Source organism: Notechis scutatus, chromosome 1, assembly GCF_049901735.1.
Source record: "Notechis scutatus isolate UNSWTSFEM ecotype Mainland chromosome 1, rNotScu1.2, whole genome shotgun sequence".
Taxonomy (NCBI): domain Eukaryota; kingdom Metazoa; phylum Chordata; class Lepidosauria; order Squamata; family Elapidae; genus Notechis; species Notechis scutatus.
Window position 1 is genome coordinate 119731567 of NC_142009.1, and position 23473 is coordinate 119755039.

At 38.1% G+C, this 23473-nt stretch overlaps 1 protein-coding gene across 7 annotated transcripts in view; it reads left to right on the top strand.

Annotated features, from left to right (window-relative positions):
* COL12A1 (collagen type XII alpha 1 chain) overlaps nucleotides 1-23473 on the top strand; it is a 133524-nt gene that overhangs the window by 83901 nt on the left and 26150 nt on the right. For all 7 annotated transcript variants that reach the window (XM_087944529.1, XM_087944559.1, XM_087944536.1 and 4 more), the window contains 13 exons: nucleotides 224-340; nucleotides 1857-2003; nucleotides 3451-3525; nucleotides 4026-4165; nucleotides 4571-4694; nucleotides 4856-4999; nucleotides 6164-6328; nucleotides 8937-8975; nucleotides 9080-9218; nucleotides 11150-11292; nucleotides 12562-12671; nucleotides 18395-18544; nucleotides 21209-21286. In XM_087944529.1, the coding sequence (XP_087800655.1) occupies nucleotides 224-340; nucleotides 1857-2003; nucleotides 3451-3525; nucleotides 4026-4165; nucleotides 4571-4694; nucleotides 4856-4999; nucleotides 6164-6328; nucleotides 8937-8975; nucleotides 9080-9218; nucleotides 11150-11292; nucleotides 12562-12671; nucleotides 18395-18544; nucleotides 21209-21286 (1571 nt within the window). The remainder of the gene's footprint in view (nucleotides 1-223; nucleotides 341-1856; nucleotides 2004-3450; nucleotides 3526-4025; nucleotides 4166-4570; nucleotides 4695-4855; nucleotides 5000-6163; nucleotides 6329-8936; nucleotides 8976-9079; nucleotides 9219-11149; nucleotides 11293-12561; nucleotides 12672-18394; nucleotides 18545-21208; nucleotides 21287-23473) is intronic.

A 23473-nucleotide genomic window follows, 5' to 3' on the forward strand; every position in this document is an offset into this window, starting at 1 on the left:
AAAATCTGCTCAGGAAAGAGATAGCTTGTCAAAAATCCAGATAATATTTAATTGTAAGGCTATGCCTGCCAAACTAAATACATGTGGGCAAAGAGGGGGATATGTTTGCTTTTTGCCAGGTATCTGGTAACCCTAGTGCTGAAAAAACATGTCATAATTGTAGAGTTTTATCTGGTTTCACCCAAATGATTAATGAGTTTTTTCCCCCTTTTCTTTTCCATAGTGTACTTGAATGTTACAGATCTAACAAGCTATAATGTGGGATGGGACACTTTCTGTATCAAATGGTCGGCGCATCGGTCTGCCTCTTCTTACAGACTGAAACTAAATCCAGCCGATGGTAATTATGGTTTTAAATGAATATTGGTTACATGTCATGACTCCATTGACCCTTTTTTAATTATTTAGCATATTTGAATTACATTGTTCATCACCCAAATCTCCATGGATTGGAGATGCTATAAATAATGTCAATAAATTGTTTTCAGCAAAAGAGGCATTATTTCAACTGCAGGACAACTGTTTCTTCTTTCATATTCTTGCTGCCTTTCTGAATTTGTCACAATTACTCAAAATGTGCATATGATTATCAAATGCCTGTATCAGTTTATTATAAATGTTATAGACATGATTTGAACAAACTTTGCCCCAAATGATCCTTCGTTTATAATTTTTCGTAATGTTACAATTCAGTAATTTATTAATACAGATTATGTCTTGTTGCAAATAATGCTTCCTATGTATTGCATAATATGAATAAATAATTTTGAAATGTTTCACAAGCAGAATATGTTACAAGGACAAAAGTACTTTTATCTCCTGTTTTATTTTGAAAAAAGGAGGTATATATGAGCATTAAGGAACTCTGAAGCAGATTAAAACAAGTATCAAATTTAACTCTCCTGCATCATAATTAAGAATATTGCTTACTAAGCTATTCTTTCTTTCTGTGCTGTTGTAGAAGTCAGCTATTTCATACCTTGTCTTTTTCACATTCTGGCAATTCATCAGCCTACAGGCAGAATTGCCATGGTTTAGAACAGGGATCCCCAACCTTTTGGCCGCCGCTGCCCGGTTCCGACATCAGCTGGGCGCCGCGGCCCGGTACAGCGTCAACTGGGCGCCGCCATCTTTTATGACGAAAAGGCGCTTCCGGTGGCGTCACCGGCGCTGTTCGTCATAAAAGATGGCGGCGCTTACTTCTGGTGAGCTTTTCGGGTAGAAATGGCTTTCTACCCGGAAAAGCTCACGAGCGCTGGCGCCGCCATCTTTTATGACGAAACAGCGCTTCGTGAGCTTTCTACCGGAAAAGCTCACCAGAAGCGCTTTTTACCAAAAAGATGGCGGCGCCCAGCAACCAGCGGCCCGGTAAGGGTTGTTCCGCTGCCCGGTACCGGTCCGCGGACCGCGGTTGGGGACCCCTGGTTTAGAAGATTAAAAACAAAAATAAAAAACAACCCCATCTCCCCGTAGAGTTATTGTCTCCTCGGCGTAGACAATAACAATTTCACTTCTTCATGACATGTTATTATATCATGAAGAGCCGTATTGGTGCAGTGGTTAGAATGCAGTATTGCAGGCTAATTCTGCTGACTGCCAACTTCCAGCCATTCAGCAGTTCAAGTCTCACCGGCTCAAGGTTGACTCAGTCTTTCATCCTTCCGAGGTTGGTAAAATGAAGACCCAGATTGTTGGGGGCAATATGCTGACTGTAAACTGTTTAGAGAGGGCTGTAAAGCACTGTGAAGTGGTATTAAGTCTAGGTGTTATTGCTATTATACTGCATACTGCTTACAAACAGTTATGTGTACATAAGGTCCTACAAATTAAGCATTTTTCTTCTCACTTGCTTACAGGATCTAGAGGTCAAGAAATAACAGTGCGTGGATCAGAAACCAGTCACTGTTTTACTGGGCTTTCAGCTGATACCGAATATAATGCTACTGTCTTTGTTCAGACTCCAAATCTTGAAGGTCCTCCAGTCTCTACAAAAGAACGCACATGTAAGTCCAAGATGACAGGAACCACAAAAACAAAAACAAAACAACTTTAGAGAATCTGGAAAGAATATGACAAAAGCAATTTTCTCTGAATATACCATTGGTTTAGTAAAACTGGATTTTTTCCCCACACAATCCAGCTTCCCCTCATTCATGAATTGAAAAAAAATATATGCATTTTTTGTGACTCACCATACTGCCAATATTTCAGAAAACAGCTGGATTCCAATCTTCACATTCTGCTTACCTTGTTCATGCAACTAAACCATACCTGGGAGTTTCAGGGTTTTGTATGATAAGTAGATCGTCCATCACGCCTAATACAGTATTATACTTAAATGAAGCCATTATGGAATATTTAACAAACTCTGGCTAAAACAATACTTCTTGTATAGCAGATGACATTTGCTTATAATTGCTCAGTGTGAATTTCTTCTCAGTAAAGCTGAATAGCCTGAAAAGAGACAACAATCCTTGCGACCTATGTCTATTGTGTTAGGAATTTGATATTTTTCAACCTTTTCCCATTTCTTACCTTTTTTTGCAGGGCAAAAGGGTTAAGTTTTATAGATACAAGATAAGTCATGAGCGAGGAGGATAGGTTATGAGGAACATTGAAGATGATCCCCCTCCTGTTTTATCTTTCACCCATCCCATCTTCTATCCTGTCCTTGAGGATAACATATGGAGAAGGGGCACAGGATGGAACAGAAGAGACCATTCAGCAATATACATGCTTCATCCTCCACTAGTGTTCTATGGAGGATGAACTACATCAGGGGTGTCACACTTGCATCAACACGGTGGTGTCACATGACATATCGTGACTTTTCCCCCCTTCGCTAAACTGGGCATGGGCATGATCAGCACATGGTGCATCTGGTCTGCTGGCCCTGAGTTTGACACCCTTGAACTAGATGATTACTAATTCTAGTAATAAGTGGTCATGGTGATTGGACTTCAGTGTCCTTGAAACATGTTTGAGCTATAGTTTAGGACAGGGGTCCCCAACCACCGGTCCGCGGACTGGTACCGGTCCATGGAACAAATCCTACCAGGCCACTGGTTTGCTGGGCGCCGCCATCTTGTTTTGATGAAAAAGTGCTTCCAGTGAGCTTTTCCGGGTAGAAAGCCATTTCTACCGGAAAAGCTCACGAGCTAGCACCGCCATCTTGTTTTGATGAAAAAGTGCTTCCGGTGAGCTCACGGAAGCCACTTTTTCATCAAAACAAGATGGCGGCACCCAGCTGATGCCGGTACCGGGCCGCGGCATAAAAAAGGTTGGGGACCACTGGTTTAGGAGACAGGAGGATCCAAACTTTTGCTGGAACATATTGATAAATTTCTAAGAACTGATCTGCCAAGGGAGCAGCTTACTATAGCTTTGTTCCACTTATGTTATTTCTCACCTTTTAAGAAAATGCAATACATTTTAATTGATTTCCTTTAGTAATCAAGCCAACTGAACCTCCAACACAACCACCTACGCCACCTCCACCTCCAACAATCCCACCTGCACGGGATGGTAAGTATTTGCTTTTTGATGTCTATAAGATCTAAAAACTCTGCAGGATTAAGAGTTCTGGGATTTATCTTGATTCAAAGAACTATAATTTATCATAATGATACCTTGTAAACAATGAAGTAAGTTCTGCTCAAAAAGGCATTTAATCATTCCTCTATTTTCTGTGTATGCATTCGACTTAGCATTTTATATTTTGTTTTGAGGACAAATTTGTGGTACATGTCTTTTATATAAATCCAAATAGAGAAAGCTTTTCAGAAAACTTTTGCATAGCAAAACAGAATAACAGAGTTAGAAGGGACTTTATAGAACATTTAGGGATCTTAGTCTTTAGGGACCATTTAGGGACCTTAATGGACTTCTAGTCCTTAGGGACTTTAAAGGACCCTATACCATTTTAGACAAATGGCTATCACATTGAAAAGTTCCTGTTATTACATGCTATTTTTTTCATTGTGCTGCAACTTCTGAATTATTTCTGAATCCAATGTATCTTTTAGTATGCAAGGGAGCCAAAGCTGATATAGTCTTCCTCACTGATGCTTCTTGGAGTATTGGAGATGAAAATTTCAACAAAGTAGTGAAATTCGTTTTCAACACGATTGGGGCATTTGACCTAGTAAATCCATCTGGAATTCAGGTTAGTCAATTCTTAAATATTAACCAAGATAAATCGATATTTTTTTTGCACGATATCTTTCAAGTAAATACTGTACAGTTATAATATGGCAATTTGAGTTTTAAAGATCCTATCACCTGTGACAAAAGTGAAAAAGTTAAGAGCCTTTTCATATCTTCCCTCTTCCCTTACTTTTTCTTCTTTACCTTTTAAATAGTCCTATTACAATAATTCTCTAAATAATTAGAAAAAGAAGTCAAGCACATTTTAAAAAACCCATAATTATTACTAACAAGAAGGATGTACTTGTATACGTGTAAGATTTGCACATGTCCAAGATACACAAGATTATAGAATATGAACTATTGAACTGTATCTTCTTTAACAATATAACATTACATTTTTGGGTGGTTTTTTTTATTTTAGGTTTCTTTTGTGCAATACAGTGATGATCCAAAATCTGAGTTCAACTTGAATACATATGATGAAAAGGCCCAGGCCCTGGGAGCTCTTCAGTATATTCAATACAGAGGAGGGAACACAAAAACAGGTAATTTTGTAAACTTCTGAATATTAGTTTCAAGGGGTAGGTTTTCTCATATTATTACTGCATAGGTTTTAACTTAGAATGTATTCCAGTGTTAGTCCCTGTCCCCCCAAAGTAGTGGTTTTAGGTGGACGATCTAAATGAAACTGTTTATTGATTCACAGGAAAGGCACTTGCATTTATCAAAGAAAAGGTGCTTACCTGGGAAAGAGGCATGAGGAAAGGAGTTCCCAAAGTCCTGGTTGTCGTAACAGATGGTCGATCACAAGATGAAGTGATGAAAGCTGCAGCTGTCATACAGCAGTCTGGTGAGACACATTTAGATGGCGGGATTTAATGGGAGCATAATTCTTCAGTCTTTATCAAATATGAGGCTCTGTATCATGATTGACTGGAATATATACAGTTCGGACTGTGAGTGCTTCATAGCCACTTGTGCCTGAACTAGTACATTGTTTAGAGTGCTTGAAATACAGGTAAATCCTCAGCTTATGGTTATAGCGGAGCCTGCCTTTTATGGTTGTAAATCAAGATGGTCATAATGTAGGGCATCATGTGACCAACCCAATTTACTGCTTGTACTTGAGGCAGTCATTAAGTAAATACATGGTCATTAAGAAACCCATTATTCATTATGGAGTCTTTGCTGCAAACCTGAAGTAAATGTGATTTTTTGGCAAAAATGTAAATTCTGGTCACATGACTGCAAGGCACTACAAATGGCCATAAAATTGAGGAGGTGATGGTGGCTGTAGGAACCTTAGAATGAGGTTGTAAGTTCTTTGGGAAGCCCATCATATTTGAACAGCCACTAAGCAGCCGGTTATAAGTCGAGGACTACCCGTACTGCATATCTCTGTATATATTTCCACTATTTACCCTGCCTTTTATTACTTTATAAATTCCTCAAGGCAGGGAACATATCTAATACTCCTTCCTCTTCCTATTTCCCCACAACAACAACCTCGTGAGAGCAGAGAGAGAGCATGTGATAAGCCCAAAACCACACAACTGGCTTTTATGCCAAAGGTGGGACTAGAACTCACAGTCTCCTGGTTTCTACATCAGCAACTCCACCACTACACCAGGGGTGAAATTCAACCACCTCATCCCACCTCGGGTGAGCTGGTTGGGACAATTTGAATTGGTTAAAAAAATCGCCCCTGGTTGCTATTACTAGTATACCAAGTATATCAAGCCATGCCCACAGCCACGCCCACAGAGCCGGTAGGGGGGAAAAATTGAATTTCACCCTTGTACTACACCACACCAGTCTGCCTCTTAGTTTTGGTAATGCAGCTTAGACTTCCTCCCTAAGACTTCCCTGAGAGTTGTAATCTCCACATACCTGGGCAGTATCAGGTTGTTGCCCTAATAGGATTGGTCACTGAGTTTTTGTTTTGTTTTCTTAGAAGAACTTGGAGAAACTTCCCAGGTCCATATTATTTCAACCATTGTTATTGTCTTTGCAGGTTTCAGTGTATTTGTTATTGGTGTAGCTGATGTTGATTACCATGAACTAGCCAAAATGGCAAGTCAGCCGAGCGAACGTCATGTCTTTATAGTTGATGACTTTGATGCTTTTGAGAAGATTGAAGATAACCTTATCACTTTCATTTGTGAGACAGCTACCTCAAGTGAGTAAAATAGTCTCTCTCTTTTTTTCAGGATGGTTTAACCTATTTCATTCAGTGTAAAACATAATGAAAACGTATCTAGTAATTTATTAAGGAAAATATATTTGTCCTTGCTCTTATACAATCAAAAAGGAAGAATCAGTAGTGATATACGTGCTTTGCATGTAGGAATTTTCAAGCATAACCATTGCATATCCAAATTGAGCTTGGAATGATGCTAATAGAAAACCTTGGAAAACCACTAATGATCATTAGTGACTTTTGAGGGTTGAGGGACTAAAGTTCTGACTCTTTAGAAGTCAGCTTGCTTTTTTCCTAAAATGAGCATTAACATGAGAACATAACCCTTAGTCCATATTAACATTCCATGCTGTCCTTATCTTGGAGCTTTTAGCCAAAATAGAGTAGCTTGTCTAATGACATATTTTGAGTTAAAACAGAGAGCAGAACATTGAGTTGAACCAGGGAGGTTCTATCTCTTTCTCAGGCATTTTTCTGAATTTCTGCGTTGCTTGTCTCTGAAGGAGAAACTTAGTCATAGTCTATATTGAGGAATCTGTCAGAATACTGTAGATAAATACATAGATCATTGCAGATGGTGATGGAAATGGAAATAGAAATAGATAGATGTGTGACCCTGATAAAAAGCAATTGTTAATATATAAACCTAACTTCTCCTTGAAAACTTCCTAGTAGTAACTTCCTTATCCTGGTGCCTTGAAAAAAAATCTTGACTACAAAACATATCAACCAGAATTACTATATAGAAGGCTTACCAGATGCTAAGCCTAATAAGCTATATTAAACAGGATTCTGGCGAGGCCTAAAATCCACAGCTGAGTTTGTAGACCTAACTGCGGCATGCACACAAATTGTGCCATATTACTCCTTGCAAAAAACTCTGTTGGCTAATTACTAACATAGGTCCTTTCAGATAATAATGGAGTGGGGGGCAATATAAGTTAAGATTAAACAACATCCTCCGACAAGGGTCGGTAATAGCACCTCCACTATTCAACTTACCCATATCAGATATACTGGCAACAAAGGGATGCAAATTTGAATACACTGATGACTTGGCCATAGCAGTACAAAACAAAAATACATGGAGATGGCAGACAGCCGCCTTCTCCAAAAGATCTTAAAATCTTGGAAAATTCTTCACTGACTGGAGGCTCGCTCCTAGCACCAGCAAAAAAGTAATTACGTGCTTCCACAAATTTAACCACAAACTAGCATATGAAGCTCAACTTAAACAACAACTTACTTCCCTATGATTCTCATCCAAAGTATCTTGGAGTAACATTGGACCAGAGACTCTCCTACAGAGAATATGGCAGCAAAAATCAAAACTAGAAACAACATACTCCAGAAATTATGTGGAATCAAATGTAGAGCTTTAGCTGCCACCCTCAGGTCATCAGCATTAAGGTTGGTCAATTCCATAGCAGAATACTGTGGAGTTGTATGTATGGCTTATCAGCTGCCATACTAGTAAGTTAGATGCCAGAGTCAATGACACCATGAGGATTATAAGCAGATGTATTAAAACCACTCAGATTTGCCAGCTTCTTGTTCTGAGCCATATAGCACTACCAACTTTACGAAGGCAAAAGGTACTAGTGAGAGAATACAGAAAAATTATGAACAACTCACTCCTACCTGTGCATGCTGACATTCCTTATTTATCAGCTGGAAGACTCACATTCAGGAAATTGGCACTTGCACAATATCACCCCAACAATTTTAATAATCAATTCCCAATGGAAAGACAAATGAGTCTCTGAATGCCCAGGCATAGGAAGACATACAAATTACTCCACAAAAAAGGTGCCAGACTTTGAACTTCCATGCTAGCAATGGATAATCCGGAATGGGATTTGTACCCACATGGCATCTGCCAGGACTCTCTGTATAAATGGGGCATAGTATCCTCTCCTCAGTGTCACTGTGAGGTAAAACTGTAAATCACATCATGACCAGCTGTAAGCTGAGAGTATACACTGGTACAGTATCTGATTTTTTTTTAAAAAAAGATATAAACAATGCTGCACTTAAATGATTAGATCAGTGATCCCCAGTCTTTCTGACACCAGAGACCAGTTTCGTGGGAGACATTTTTTCCTTGGACCGGGGAGGGGGTGGAGGAGGACATGGTTTCGAGCGCAACCTAGAATCCTGCACATGTGCAGGTGAACTGTGCTGCTTCCATGGCCCAGTTTCTAACAGGCCATGGAACAGGGGACCTCTCAGTTGGATAGCCTAGAGCAGGGGTCTCCAATCTTGGCAACTTTAAGACTTAAGTCCACAAGTCTTAAAGTTGCCACGATTGGAGAGCCCTGGCCTAGAGCTTGGTATTTGAACATAAATCTTTTAAATATTTTTATTGTGTTTTATTAATCTAAGTGAAATGTTAATATATATTGCTGGTCCAGGTATGATGCACCATATATTAAGTAAATAAATCAATAACCATATTGAAGAAAGCTAATATTGGTGGTATTTGTAGTTCTGCATCTATGGAGGACATTTGTTTGCAGGCAGCTGTGGGTTTCTAGTAACAATGCCAGTGCTCATTCATGCTGTATCTGTTTCTTTTTTTTTCCAGCTTGTCCTCTCATGTACTTAGATGGATACACTTCTCCTGGTAAGAAATAACACATGAATATTCCAGTTTAGAAATGTATTACTTCACACTGTTTCTAAATCCCACCATTGTTCTTTCTGTTTTCTCCTTTTTCTGACATACAGGCTTCAGAATGCTGGAAGCTTACAATTTAACAGAAAAATATTTTGCTTCAGTACCTGGAGTTTCCTTGCAGTCAGGATCTTTCCCAAGCTACGTGTCATACAGGCTTCATAAAAATGCTTTTGTTAGCCAGCCTACTGTGTGAGTATATTACTCCCCCCCTCAAGCCTTTTCTAATTGCGGAAAATTGACTAGATGGTGGTTATACTGGACATAGGATTGATAGTGCTGAATGCTGAATCCTTGCTAACAATGAATGATGAGAAATAAAAACACAGACTACAAGATACATACAAAGACAGAAGTGTGTATGTATACACCCTTTTGGAATCTCTCATAAGCAGGATGAAGTAAAAAAAATCAGTATAGGAAATATACATAAATAGTTTACTCTATGCAATGCGTTAAAATTATTTACAGTCTGGGACTTAAATCCTAAAATATCTGGTACAAAGAGTAATGCTAACTGGCACTGGAAAAATAAAGCAATAAGGTGGCTAACAGGTAAACCTTCTTCAAGATGGCATTTCATTATGAACTGCAACTGAGAAGGACGACTTTCTTGTAGCCACCTGCCTAAGCATTTGCACCATATTCAGCTTTGAAGACTGTTTGTTTTGGCATATGCATAGGAAAGAAAATATCCCTTTATGTCAGTGTTTCTCAACCTTGGCAACTTTAAGATACGTAGACTTCAACTCCTAGAATTCTCCAGCCAGCACACTTGAAGCTTTAATGGCCAACGCTAAAACTTAATGGCCAGAAATTAATTGGAAACAGCTGTTAAAAGAATTGGTTTCTTATGAAGAAGTGAACCTATCCCATTAGAGACTCTGTTATGGAATAACTGAAGCTTTAGGGCAGGTTTTAATTATAGCCCTTATAGAGGGTGTATGATTGAGTGTATTTTTCTACTCAAGATTTGACAGGGACATCTCCAAGCCTTTCTGCTTCTCATCCAGAGTACAATGATGGCAGTAATTACCTGCAAAGAAGAGTTCTAATATTAGTGTCTGATTTACTTGAATTCCCCATTTATAGTCCAGGCAAACACTCCCAAAGCCTTCTCAGTAATAACATTTGCATTAAGGAATATCTCAAACAATAATCATTGGAGATCTGAGAAGAACCATTGTCAATCTAAATAATACTGTGTTTGGGTAGTTCTATAAAAGTTTTTTTATTTCTTCTATCTTACCATATTTCTCTTTTAATTGCATTCCCAATGCTGCTGGTCTCTTCCTCCAGACGTTTTTCTTGCTGTCATCCTTGGTGCACAATGATACTCATACAAGTTTATCCTTAATCTTAAAATGAAAAATCTTGTTATTTAATAATCTTTTGTTGATACTATGATCACTGCTATCCTTCTTCACGCACCCTCTCCTACCGCAGAAGAAAATTTCACCAGATTTCAGCTTGATGAAATTTTAGCTTTAAATATAATTCTAGCATATTTTCACAATAACTTTCAGTGGGTTTGAAGGAAGACCTGACTTATAAACACTGAACCCAAACCCCAAAAACTTTAACCTTAGACTGTCTACTGTTGACCTCACCCCTTTCCTAAGAGGTCTGTAGGGGCGATGCATAAGCGCACCAACGTGCCTACCGTCCCTGTCCTATTGTTTCTTTTATTCTTCTTTTATTTTTCTTATATGTACCCATTTCATGTATTCACAACTATGTATACACTTATACTTATTATCTTGTAAACAATTGGCAAATCAAATAAATAAATAAATAAATAAATAAATGAACAAATAAATGAACAAATAAATGAACAATATGGAGGATTTAAATTAGCCTTTCTGTCTTTTGCAGGAGAAAAAGTTTAATTCTTTATATATGAAGATGAACTGCTTTTGAGTCTTTAGATACTCTTTTATGGGGATGAGTGATCAAGCAAGAATCTTGAGCGCTGTTTATTAAACAACATTTGACTTTCACACAATCTTATTAACCGTGACTAAGATTAAATGTTATTTATTTATTAAATTTATATGTTGCTCATTTCACTGTTTGAATCACGTATTTTTTGGTGAGGAATATGTCTCTGCTTTCTTTATTAGGGATATTCATCCAGATGGATTATCAAAGGCTTACACAATCATATTTTTATTCCGTCTTCTCTCGGAAACCTCAAATGAACCATTTGCAATTTGGCAGATAACTGACAGAGATTACAAACCACAAGTTGGAGTTGTTCTTGATCGTAAGACCCCTCTCCCCGTGAACTATGGACTGAATATGTGAATAAAATGGATAGATGATGTTTTATTTTTTGAATATTTCAAAATATTTCTACATAGTAAAATAGTAAAATTTTACTCTGACATAGTTTATTCAGTATCAGAAATCAGTTGAACAGATTGCAGGCAGATTGCAACTAATTTACCATTGACATGCAAGTTGTATAATGTTTAGGTGGGTTGTGAGTTGCCAAGCCACAGTTATTTAATGCAATCTTTATGTGAAACAATTCAGCCAATGCTTTGATCTGAATTTAAAAGGTGTACCTTTTTAGGGAATTAGGAAGCAACAAATTAATTTAGAGAAAGAACTTATAGTAACCTTACTTGAACTCTAAATAATTTTGGGGAAGAAAAAAAGTTTTGTCTAAGTGTTATCTCAGGCTCTCCTTTGTGTAGCTGCTGGAATAGCAGTAAGGTTTGATAGCATTTGTGAATGTATCAGTAGATACCAAGTATTACTTTAGTTGATACTGTTCTACTTATATGTTTAAAGAATAAAGATACTAGGAAGTTCCACTTTCATATTTATATTGGAGAAGCCTTCCTTCAGTTTGCCATAAATCACGATTCTTCCACATGGCATGCAGGTTTTGACTCAATAATTGGCAGGTTGAAAATTGCAAGACGTTTCCTTTCATGTTCTCTCATGTTCTCTCTTCGTGTTGCATTAAGCATCTCAATTCCTTGTTTCATTTCAAAGCAACATTTTGGATTACCAGAATTAGTTGACTGAATGACTTATGCTCTGACATAGAACTATATTTGTAGGGAATACAATACCCAAAATTGTTAAGTGATTCAACGGCTTAGAATTATTTTTTTTTTAAAAAAAACCTTGATTTTAACTTTGTTAGTCTTTTAATATCATAAAATTAATACTAATAATCTTGTGTTACTAGCAAGTTCCATAATGTTTGTTTTAACAGCCATTCTAACAGTATTTTTTTAAAGTTAGTTATATAGCAATCCTAATTAAGGAATTGGTAAAAAGGAATCTCCCTGAATAGTCTTATAAATAGTGTTATGAATCAGGTTTGGAAATGGGTATGGATAGATTAAGGAGCTGCTTTGAGCTACCATGAAAAGGTGCAGCTGCTTTAAAAATTAGAGACAGGTACTACGTTTCTATATCTTGTGATTTCAATCAACTTTTGGAATTAATTTGAAACATTATTAGATAGTCTTATAATGTGCTAACCGTATCGTTAACATAATGTATTTTTCCCTAGCTTCTAGCAAAGTGCTATCATTCTTTAACAAGGACACAAGAGGAGAAATTCAGACTGTAGCATTTGAAGGTGATGAAATAAAGAAACTCTTTTATGGAAGTTTCCACAAGGTAAAATCATCTTCTGTAGATTATTATGAATAAGAAAGTCATTTTCAAAGCAAATAAAACCACTCTGGTAGTCAATAGGTATATAGAGAGATAAAAATGATTTATAAATACCCTTAAAGCAAATAATATTTTCAATTAATTGGTTTGAATGCATACTGAAATATCTTATATAATGCTCAATTTTACTCTGAAACAAATTCCATTATATTTAAAGGGTATATTAACTTGTCCTTGTCCTTGTTTATCAACCACTCATTCAGTGACTGTTGGAAGTTGCAATGGCATTGAAAAAGGAGACCTGCAACTGATCCTCTATATTATGGCTGTTGCAGTGTCCATGTGGTCATATGATCACAATTCAGGTCCTTGGCACCTGGCATGCATTTACAGTAGCTGCAGCAGCCCACAATCACGTGATCATCATTTGTGACCTTCACGGCTGGCTTTCAACAAGCAAAGTTAATGAGGAAGCTGACAGAAAGTCACAATAGAATAGAATAGAATAGAATAGAATAGAATAGAATAGAATAGAATAGAATAGAATAGAATAGAATACTTTATTGGCCAAGTGTGATTGGACACACAAGAAATTTGTCTTGGTGTAAATACTCTCAGTATACATAAAGAAAAGGTACATTCGTTAAGAATCAAGAATCATAACGTACAACACTTAATGATAGTCATAGGGTACAATAAGCAATCAAATCATACTAGGAAACAGTCAATATAAATCGCATGGATACAAGCGACAAAGTTACAGTCCTACAATCACAAGTGGGAGGGGAGGGGTGATAAGGAGTGGTGAGAAGATTAACAGTAATAGTAGTGTACACTTTGTAAATAGTTGGACAGTGTTGAGGGAATTATTTGTTTAGCAGAATGATGGCTTTCAGGAAAAAACTGTTCTTGTGCCTAGTTGTTCTGGTGTGCAGTGCTCTATAGCTTCGTTTTGAGGGAAGGAGATGAAACAGTTTATGTCCGGGATGTGAGGGGTCTGTATATTTTCACAGCCCTCTTTTTGACTCGTGCAGTATACAGGTCCTCAATTGAAGGCAGGTGGTAGTAATTGCTTTTTTCTGCAGTCCTAATTATCCTCTGAAGTCTGTGTCTGTCCTGTTGGGTTGCAGAACCAAACCAGACAGTTATAGAGGTGCAGATGATAGACTCAATAATTCCTCTGTAGAACTGTATCAGCAGCTCCTTGGGCAGTTTGAGCTTTCTGAGTTGACGCAGAAAGAACATTCTTTGTTGTGCTTTTTTGATGATGTTTTTGATGTTAGGTGTCCATTTTAGGTCATGTGATATAGTAGAACCTAGAAATTTGAAGGTCTCTACTGTTGATACTGTGTTGTCTAGTATTGTAAGAGGTGGTAGTATGGGAGGGTTTCTTCTAAAGTCTACCACCATTTCTATGGTTTTGAGTGTGTTCAGTTCCAGATTGTTCCGATTACACCACGAGGCAAGTTGTATAACCTCCTGTCTGTATGCAGATTCATCGTTGTCTCGAAGAGACCAATCACTGTTGTGTCATCAGCAAACTTCAGTATTTTAACATATGGATCGTTTGAGATGCGGTCATTGGTATATAGGGAGAAGAGAAGTGGAGATAGCACACAGCCTTGGGGGGTCCCTGTGCTGATTGTACAGGTATCGGATGTGATTCCGCCTAGCTTCACCTGCTGCTTCCTGTATGTTAGGAAGCTTATGATCCACTTACAAGTGTGTTCAGGTGCCGCTAGTTGGTTTAATTTACTTACAAGAGTGTCTGGAATGATGGTATTGAATGCTGAACTGAAGTCTACAAAGAGGACCCTTGGTAGGTATTTGGAGATTCAAGGTGTTCTAGGATGAAATGCAGAGCCATGTTAACAGCATCATCTGTCTATCTATTTGCTCAGTATGCAAACTGCATGGGATCTAACAGTGGATCCGTGATGGTTTTCAGGTGGGACAGCACAAGCCTTTCAAAGATTTTCATAACTACAGATGTTAGAGCAACTGGTCTGTAGTCATTCAGTTCCTTGATGGAGGGCTTCTTTGGCACTGGGATGATGGTAGAACGTTTGAAGCAGGAAGGAACATAGCACATCTCTAGTGATCTATTGAAGATTTGGGTGAACATGGGGGTCAATTGGTCAGCACAGACTTTTAAGGAAGAAGGAGTTATCTTGTCTGGCCCTGGTGCTTTTCCTGGCTTCTGTCTGTGTAATAGATCTTGCACTTCTTTTTCTGTGATCACCAGAGGTTGTGAGCCCAATGGATTGGGGTCAGTTGTAGGAGGCTTGGCTGTTGGTGTGTTTGAGATGTGGGTTGTAGAGATAGGTGGCTGTAGTTTCTTTTCAAACCTGCAGTAAAACACATTCAGGTCATCTGCTAGTTGTTGATTTCCTTCTGCCTGGGAAGGAGGTTTGCTGAAGCCAGTGATGTTTTTAAGAGTTTTCCACATGTTTGCTATTTCATTTGTTGAGAATTTGTTGAGAATTGATCAACTGATGATCATGTGACATTGCATTTAATTACAATGGGTTATTTGCTTAATTATTGCAGCCAGGACTACCATTAGAAGTTGACACGGTCATAGCATGCCTAGATGGTAAATGTAACAATATACATTTGCTTATCAGTAAGTCAATAAATATTTTTTATCATTGGCTTTCCTTATAGCCATAGTGTCTTAGACTTATATACCGCTTCACAGTGCTTTACAGCCCTCTCTAAGTGGTTTACAGAGTCAGCTTATTGCCCCCAACAATCTGGGTCCTCAACTTACCTACCTCAGAAGGATGGAGGGCTGAGTCAACCTTGAGCCTGGTGAGATTTGAACTGCCAAATTGCAGGCAGCTGGTAGTCAGCAGAAGTAGCCTGCAGTACTTCACTCTAACCACTGAACCACCATGGTTTTTTCCTTATATATGGGATTGGATGGTTAATCTCCAAGCATGTTTGAAAATAAGAGAAAGTTTTCAGAACTGCTTTAAACTACAGAAATCAGGATGCTTAACTCACATTTCATATATTCTGATTATTATTAGCACAACTCAGCACATTGTCTTAATTTGTTGTTTAACCAGTTACATATTTCTCTAATTGAACCATTGGACAATGTTCAGTGAAAATTAAAAATTATCTAATATACATACTCAATGATAAGCAGGTTTTTATCCATATGTGAGTGTGACCATACCAGTCCCATGTACACATAGCGCTTAGATATTTGCATTGTTTATATTTTTTTGAAGGGCAAGTCCAGAGCCATCTCTGAAAGGAAGTATGTGAAAGTTGTTATGGGAGAAAAGAGTATTGTGCACCAGGAGGATAGCTCAGTTTGAAGCAGAGTGGCAGAAGTAGAGAATCGTAGATGGCCTCTAAGGATTTGTTTATCACAGTTCTACAGATGAATGAATTCTGCTGGAATATCTTGCCAGAGTATAATGTGGTGTTAATTCAGTGCATTGCATTTCCATTCACTGAAAAATAGCTAACTTGGCTCTTTGCGAAACATTTGCTTTGGCATACTAGTTTGAGTTTTGGCTATAATGAAAGTCTTGGGGAAAATGTTGGCCTAGTTAACATCTTGTCAAGGAACTCTTATAAAAACAGATGTTTTATGTTTTATGTTTGTTGATTTGCCGTTAATGGGACAAACTACATGGCAAGAGTCTTCTGCGAAGTCATCCTTGCCATTTTTTAAAAATGGAGGACTAGTAAAAGAAGGAACTGATTAACCTAGGAAACAAGATAATAATTTAGTAGAAGGAAAATTTTAAATTGTTTCAACACTTTTCTTTTTGCCTTATTCCTTCAAAAGGAAAAAGAATGGATAGAAGACTATTTTTAGTCTAGATGCCATTTTCATGCCTGCAAAATGAGCTGCTATCCCATGACTATTCTTACCTGCTGAGTATGTTAGGTATATACATTTTTAAATCTTAGAATTGGCCTTGTTTACTACCTGAGAGATTGAAAATAAATGAAATGAGTTAAGTTCCAGATCTGATGAGATTTGCAGATACTCAGCAGTGGACCCATCCTGGTTTTTTTTGGTGTTAGGGAGCAAATAAAAGAGTTTGTGGTTCATGCTTAGGAGTAGCATTAACTTTGGAAAACTTTCTCCAGTCCCGTCATAATTTTCCTACCCAGCCATTTATTTTATTCTATTTGCTATTTGATGGCAGTATTTTTACAAGATAACAAACTAGTCCACAAACCCAATTCAAAGAAGCTCCAGTTATATGCTATTCTCTCTCTCTCTCTCTTTCTCTCTCTCTCTCTCTCTCTCTCTCTCTCCCTCCCTCCCTCCCTCCCTCTCCCTCTCCCTCTCTCTCTCCCTCCCTCCCTCTCCCCTCTCTGTAGCAACCTTTAAGCTAAAAAAACAATCTTCACTTCATTTGCTCTGTTCAGTTCGGGTTGAAGTTGTTCAGCAGTTAATCATTAGTCTATAGCAGAAGATGCTATTAATATTTTATTATACCATAATAAACAGAGTTTAAAGAGATATTATAATCTATACAGTAACAGATTCAAACACACAAGACAGGTAGACACACAAGACACAAACTATCACAATAGTTAGGACAGATTAAAATTCTTGTAGTATTTTAATGTATGATATAATAGGTTGTGATTTTGGTCATACTGAGTGAATCCCATTAATCATAATTAAAGTTATTTCTGAATACATACATATTGAATCTGAACTCACTGAAATTTTTTTGTTTCACAAATATTTTTTAAAATTTAGTTATGTGCTTTCCTGCTGATCCAGGTCTATTATAATAAGTAAGGTATACCTTGAGTTGAAAGCTGTATGATTATAAATAAATTTAAAAAGATGTATTACTCAGCATCTGGTGGGTCTCATAGTATTTGTTCTATATAGATTCCAAGGAAAGAATATTTTTTTATCCTAACAAGGCCTCTACCAGGTATTCCTCAATTCCAAAATGTATCAGATATACAGTATGAAGACGGTTGTTGTTACAAAGCTTGCAAAAATATAGTGAAAATAATTTTGATATTTTCATTCATACTAATATACTATATAAGCACAATTAGTCATTTTTCTCTCTGTACGTTTGGAAAGGGATGTCTGACAGAATGATGGTATTTAATAATAGGAAAGTTTTTCAAAAATGTGTAAAAATATTATTTTACATTTTTAGTCTAGTGTTATAAAAAAAATGGAAAATGTCATTTCCATTCCATTTCATTTCTGCCGCTCAGTTTCTATGAATAGGAGAGAATTTTGGAAGGATTAGTCTTGCAAACTTTACTGGTTATGGAAAAATAAACTTGGAACAAGCAACAGCTGCGACAACAAAAAATTTCTTATAGTCTTTATGTCTTTATCATTAGTTAGTGTTGTATTTATGCACTCCTTGGTAGCATTCGTTCTTAGTATATCTTGCATAGATTATCCCACCCTTATCCAGACCTATTCCAAAGCTGAGTGCAGACAGAAGTTGTTAAGTCACTGCTTCTTTATTATCTGGAATACATTTCAATGGAGTGCATGGATGGAGCTGCCACTTCCATTAAAAAGGACACTTTTACATATAGATAAAGAAAACTTATGTATTTATGCCTCTTTGCCTTCATGATTTTGGACAATTTCTGTATACAGTTAACTATGATTTGGACTAAAAGGTTTATTTACTTCTAAAACCATGAAGAATTAACAGGTTTTTTTTTGTTATGCTTCCCCTCAATATTTTTTTCTGTAGGTTCATCTTGTTATAACATCCACAAGTGCTAAGATTTATATTGACTGTGTTGAAATTATGGAAAAGCCTATTAAGGAAGCTGGAAATATCACAACCGATGGCTATGAAATCCTTGGTAAATTACAGAAAGGTGATAAGAAAACAGCACCAGTAAGTAGTACTTTTTTCTAAATTAAATTTTAAAATCTTTATTAAAGATATCACAACATATCTTTATCACAACAATTGTCTCATTCAAGTCATGGGCGGTAAGCCTATTAGGAGATGAGATTAAATTTCTTCTCACTCTCTTGTTCAGAATCTCCTCCTCACACACAACTTGCCAAGGTTCATACTTACAGCACTTCCTGATCGAAACCTGATATGATCTCTGATTAAAAAGATTTGTTCCCTTCTCTCCCATCCTTTCATGTAAAAGCTCTGTCCGGCAGCCATTGCAACTTGGCCAATGTTGATGTCCTTGAAGTGGGTACTGGTACACCACCTGCTTGAAGAGCAGGCTAACTAACCCAACTATTCTGGCTGTAACCAATCTCCAAACCTCTGTTTTTAGAGAAAGTTGTTAAAAGTGGGCAGCTGCCCCACCTAAGAGACCCTAGAAAATATGGATTATCTCAATTTTTGTCAGACAGACTTAAGGTTGATTATATGGGATAGAACCACACTGGTCGCTTAGATAAGGGAGTGAGTCTCCTTTTGTAGGATTTTTCAGTGGTTTTTCAAACCATCACTCACGATCCTCAACCCATGTTGGGTGAGGTGGGAACAAATATAGAAGGGAGAATTCCCTGTCAGAGCTCTCGTATTATGGAATGTCTTGCCACCCAAAATAAGATTTGCATCCTGGCTCCTGATATTGAAGATAGCAATAGCACTTAGACTTATACACCGCTTCACAGTACTTTACAGCTCTCTCTTAAGAGGTTTACAGAGTCAGCCTATTCGCCCCAATGTGGGTCCCCATTTTTACTAACCTTGGAAGGATAGAAGGCTGAATCAACTTTGACCTGCTCAGAATTGAACTCCTGGAGTGAGCAGCGAGTTAGCCGTGCAGTACTTCATTCTAACCCCTGTGCCACCCCAGCTCTTATCACTCACTCCTCAATCCCCAATATTCTTTTTAAAAACTAGTTTTTTAGCTAAGAGGAGTGAAGAGGGAGAAAACATATACCTGAGTTGGAGGTTAATCTATTATGATACTGATTATTACGATTGTTATTATTACTCTTATATAAATATTGTTATAATGCTGATATATTTGTTTTCCGTATCCTGTTTGCTGCTTAAAGCCAATTAAAGCAGGATACAAACATTTTAAATAAATGCATTGAGTTTCAGAGTTCCATATTATCCAAAAGCTGCAGCTCTAAAAATTTGATAGAAAACTTCTCAGTTGTCTGAGTTCAAATAGAGTATATAGATTATATGCAGACTGCTGGCTTCCATCAAAGTTCCCTCATGTTCTTCAAAGTATTCCCACAATATTTGGCTTAGAATAGAAACAGAACTTCTCTTTTAGTAGCATCAACCTCTGAGTCAGTTGCGTGACTCAGTCATAAGAGTCACAAAGTCTTTGGCTGGGAACAATATGTTTATTATTTTAAGTAACTTTCATTGCTAATGATAAACATATCAGTCAGTGGCCATACTTCTTGAGAATTCTGAATACTGTAGTCTTAATATATTTGGAAGGCATAAGGTTGGGTAGTGTTACATATAGCACCTCCACAATAATGATTTTGCTATATGTGTCTCTTGTTCTGTACACAGCTATCCCTCCCACAAGATCAACAGAAAATGAGTGATAATATATAACAAACAGTAAAAAATACTTTGTGGTTCTTAGATACTTTGGAAATGATTTTTCCCTACTGCCTTAAAGTGGGATGAAATGCATCTTTATAGCATGGTCCTCCTGTGCTTGTCGTTGTCCCCACTCCCTGTTTGTCATATTCTTTATCTCTCATTTCATGTATCACACAATCTAGCCCAAAGTGTATGTCATGAAATGAAGTTTTAGTTACTTGCTGGGATTTAGGGTGTACTGTGCTAAATAATTGATTTTTGATACCCTGGTGAAAGAAAAGCTTTTGAAATTCTCCTTTTGATAATAGCTTCAGAATTCAAGTTTTCTTTTCAGCCATCCCATTAGCAGCCTCTCAAGAGAAATGGTTTTGGAGTCAGACAGATTGTATGCTTATGAGCAAGTTTGGAAATGTGAATGGGCAAGAAAAATTTGTGTGTCTAGAAGGAAACAGGGGAAGGGCTGCCTATTATTTTATATAAGTGGCAGAGCTCTTAAAGTTGAAGGTTGGGTTATGCATTAACGTCGGTCTTCCCAGATAAACCAGACTGGAAACACAATTATGTAAGCTAAATCTACTTTATTGTAAGGCTACATTTACAGAATCTTGCAAATCTGAAAGTACTGCTTCCTGCCTACTAATTTTAACTGCTAGAACCATTAGGGCAGGCCCTTTCTAATTTTTTTTAAACTGTTAAATAATTGCAGGACTCTGGCCTCTCATGTCCGATAGTTTTTTAGGCAGCGTTTCCCCGAAGCTATTCATGCATTTGATTAGAATTAATCTGGTTTTATAGGAGCCATGTGAAATATCACAGAGACATGAAGTAAACTACTTTGTGACCATTTTCTTAGTTTCCTGTCTTAATGTCATTGATGTGGTAACAGGAATGATACTTTACTGGCACTGGAAAGAAAGACAATGTTTTATTTTGTTTAAATTGCATGATTTTGTACTTGAAGATTAATTCAGATATAACTTTAAATGCACTTCCATTTCTGCTTTGTAGTTTGATATACAGAGCTTTGACATGGTGTGCAATGCGGTTTGGACCAGCAGAGATAGATGCTGCGACATTCCTTCTAAGGTAAATATATAGGAAATGCTTAGACAGATACCTCGTATCAAGAGCCTGAGCTCTTGATATGAGCCTCCAAGAGAACAGTGTGGGATAACAGCCTTAAAAACCTCTTTTGGGAATAATAAATTATCTATGAGATTTTGAATCATACTGAATGCAGGAATGTAACTTCACCAGAGCATATTCTAAATATTGCAGTCCAGACGGCCTATTGTAGAAATAGCAGTTTAGCTGCCTTGTCACATTCCATTCTGTTTTCAGAATCTAGGACTGAATTCTTAATGTGTGTATGTGTGTGTTGTGTGTGTGTGTGTATGTTTGTGTGGTGTGTATGTGTATGTGTGTATATATATGTATATACACTGCTCAAAACAATAAAGGGAACACAAAAATAAGATATCCTAGATCTGAATGAATGAAATATTCTTATGAAATACTTTGTTCATTACATAGTTGAATGTGCTGACAACAAGATCACACAAAAATTATCAATGGAAATCAAATTTAGCAACCCATGGAGGTCTGGATTTGGAGTTACATTCAAAATTAAAGTGGAAAAAAACACTACAGGCTGATCCAACTTTGGTGTAATGTCCTTAAAACAAGTCAAAATGAGGCTCAGTAGTGTGTGTGGCCTCCACGTGCCTGTATGACCTCCCTACAAAACCTGGGCATGCTCCTGATGAAGTGGCGGATGGTCTCCTGAGGGATCTCCTCCCACACCTGGACAGTCCCCCAACTCCTGGACAGTCTGTGGTGCAATGGATGGAGCGAGACATGATGTCCCAGATGTGCTCAATTGGATTCAGGTCCGGGGAACGGGCGAGCCAGTCCATAGCATCAATGCCTTCGTCTTGCAGGAACTGCTGACACACTCCAGCCACATGAGGTCTAGCATTGTCTTGCATTAGGAGGAACTCAGGACCAACCGCACCAGCATATGGTCTCACAAGGGGTCTGAGGATCTCATCTCGGTACCTAATGGCAGGCAAGCATATGGAGGGCTGTGCAGCCCCCTAAAGAAATGCCACCCCACACCATTACAGACCCACTGCCAAACCGGTCATGCTGGAGGATGTTGCAGGCAGCAGAATGTTCTCCATGGCGTCTCCAGACCCTGTCACATCTGTCACATGTGCTCAGTGTGAACCTGCTTTCATCTGTGAAGAGCACAGGGCACCAGTGGCAAATTTGCAAATCTTGGTGTTCTCTGGCAAATGCCAAACATCCTGCACGGTGTTGGGCTGTAAGCACAACCCCCACCGGTGGACATCGGGCCCTCATAACACCCTCATGGAGTCTGTTTCTGACCGTCTGAGCAGCTGCATGCACATTTGTGACCCACTGGAGGTCATTTTGCAGGGCTCTGGCAGTGCTCCTCCTGTCCCTCCTTGCACATAGGCGGAGGTAGAGGTCCTGATGCTGAGTTGTTGCCCTCCCACGGCCTCCTTCACGTCTCCTGATGTACTGGCCTGTCTCCTGGTAGCGCCTCCATGCTCTGGACACTACGCTGACAGACACAGCAAACCTTCTTGCCACAGCCCGCATTGATGTGCCATCCTGGATGAGCTGCACTACCTGAACCACTTGTGTGGGTTATACACTCCGTCTCATGCTACCACTAGAGTGAAAGCACTGCCAGCATTCAAAAGTGACCAAACCATCAGCCAGAAAGCATAGGACCTAAGAAGTGGTCTGTGGTCACCACCTGCAGATCCACTCCTTTATTGGGGATGTCTTGCTAACTGCCTATGCTTTCCACCTGTTGTCTATTCCATTTGCACAACAGCATGTGAAATTGATTGTCAATCAGTGTTGCTCCCTGAGTGGACAGTTTGATTTCACAGAAGTGTGATTGACTTGGAGTTACATTGTGTTGTTTAAGTGTTCCCTTTATTTTTTTGAGCAGTGTATATGTGTGTGTGTGTGTGTGTGTGTGTGTGTGTGTGTGTGTGTGTTAAGTTTTCGCGGGTATTTATATGTATGGTATTCAGCTTTGCTCGGGTATTTTCCCACATCATTATAGTTGTGCTTTTAAAGTTGTGCTTTTAATGTTGTAGCAACGTTTCGGCAGAATCTCATCTGCCATCATAAGGCTTCTGTATAGTGTATAGATAATGCAGACGGACACAATACAGAAGCCTGATGATGGCAGATGAGATTCTGCCGAAACGTTGCTACAACTTTAAAAGC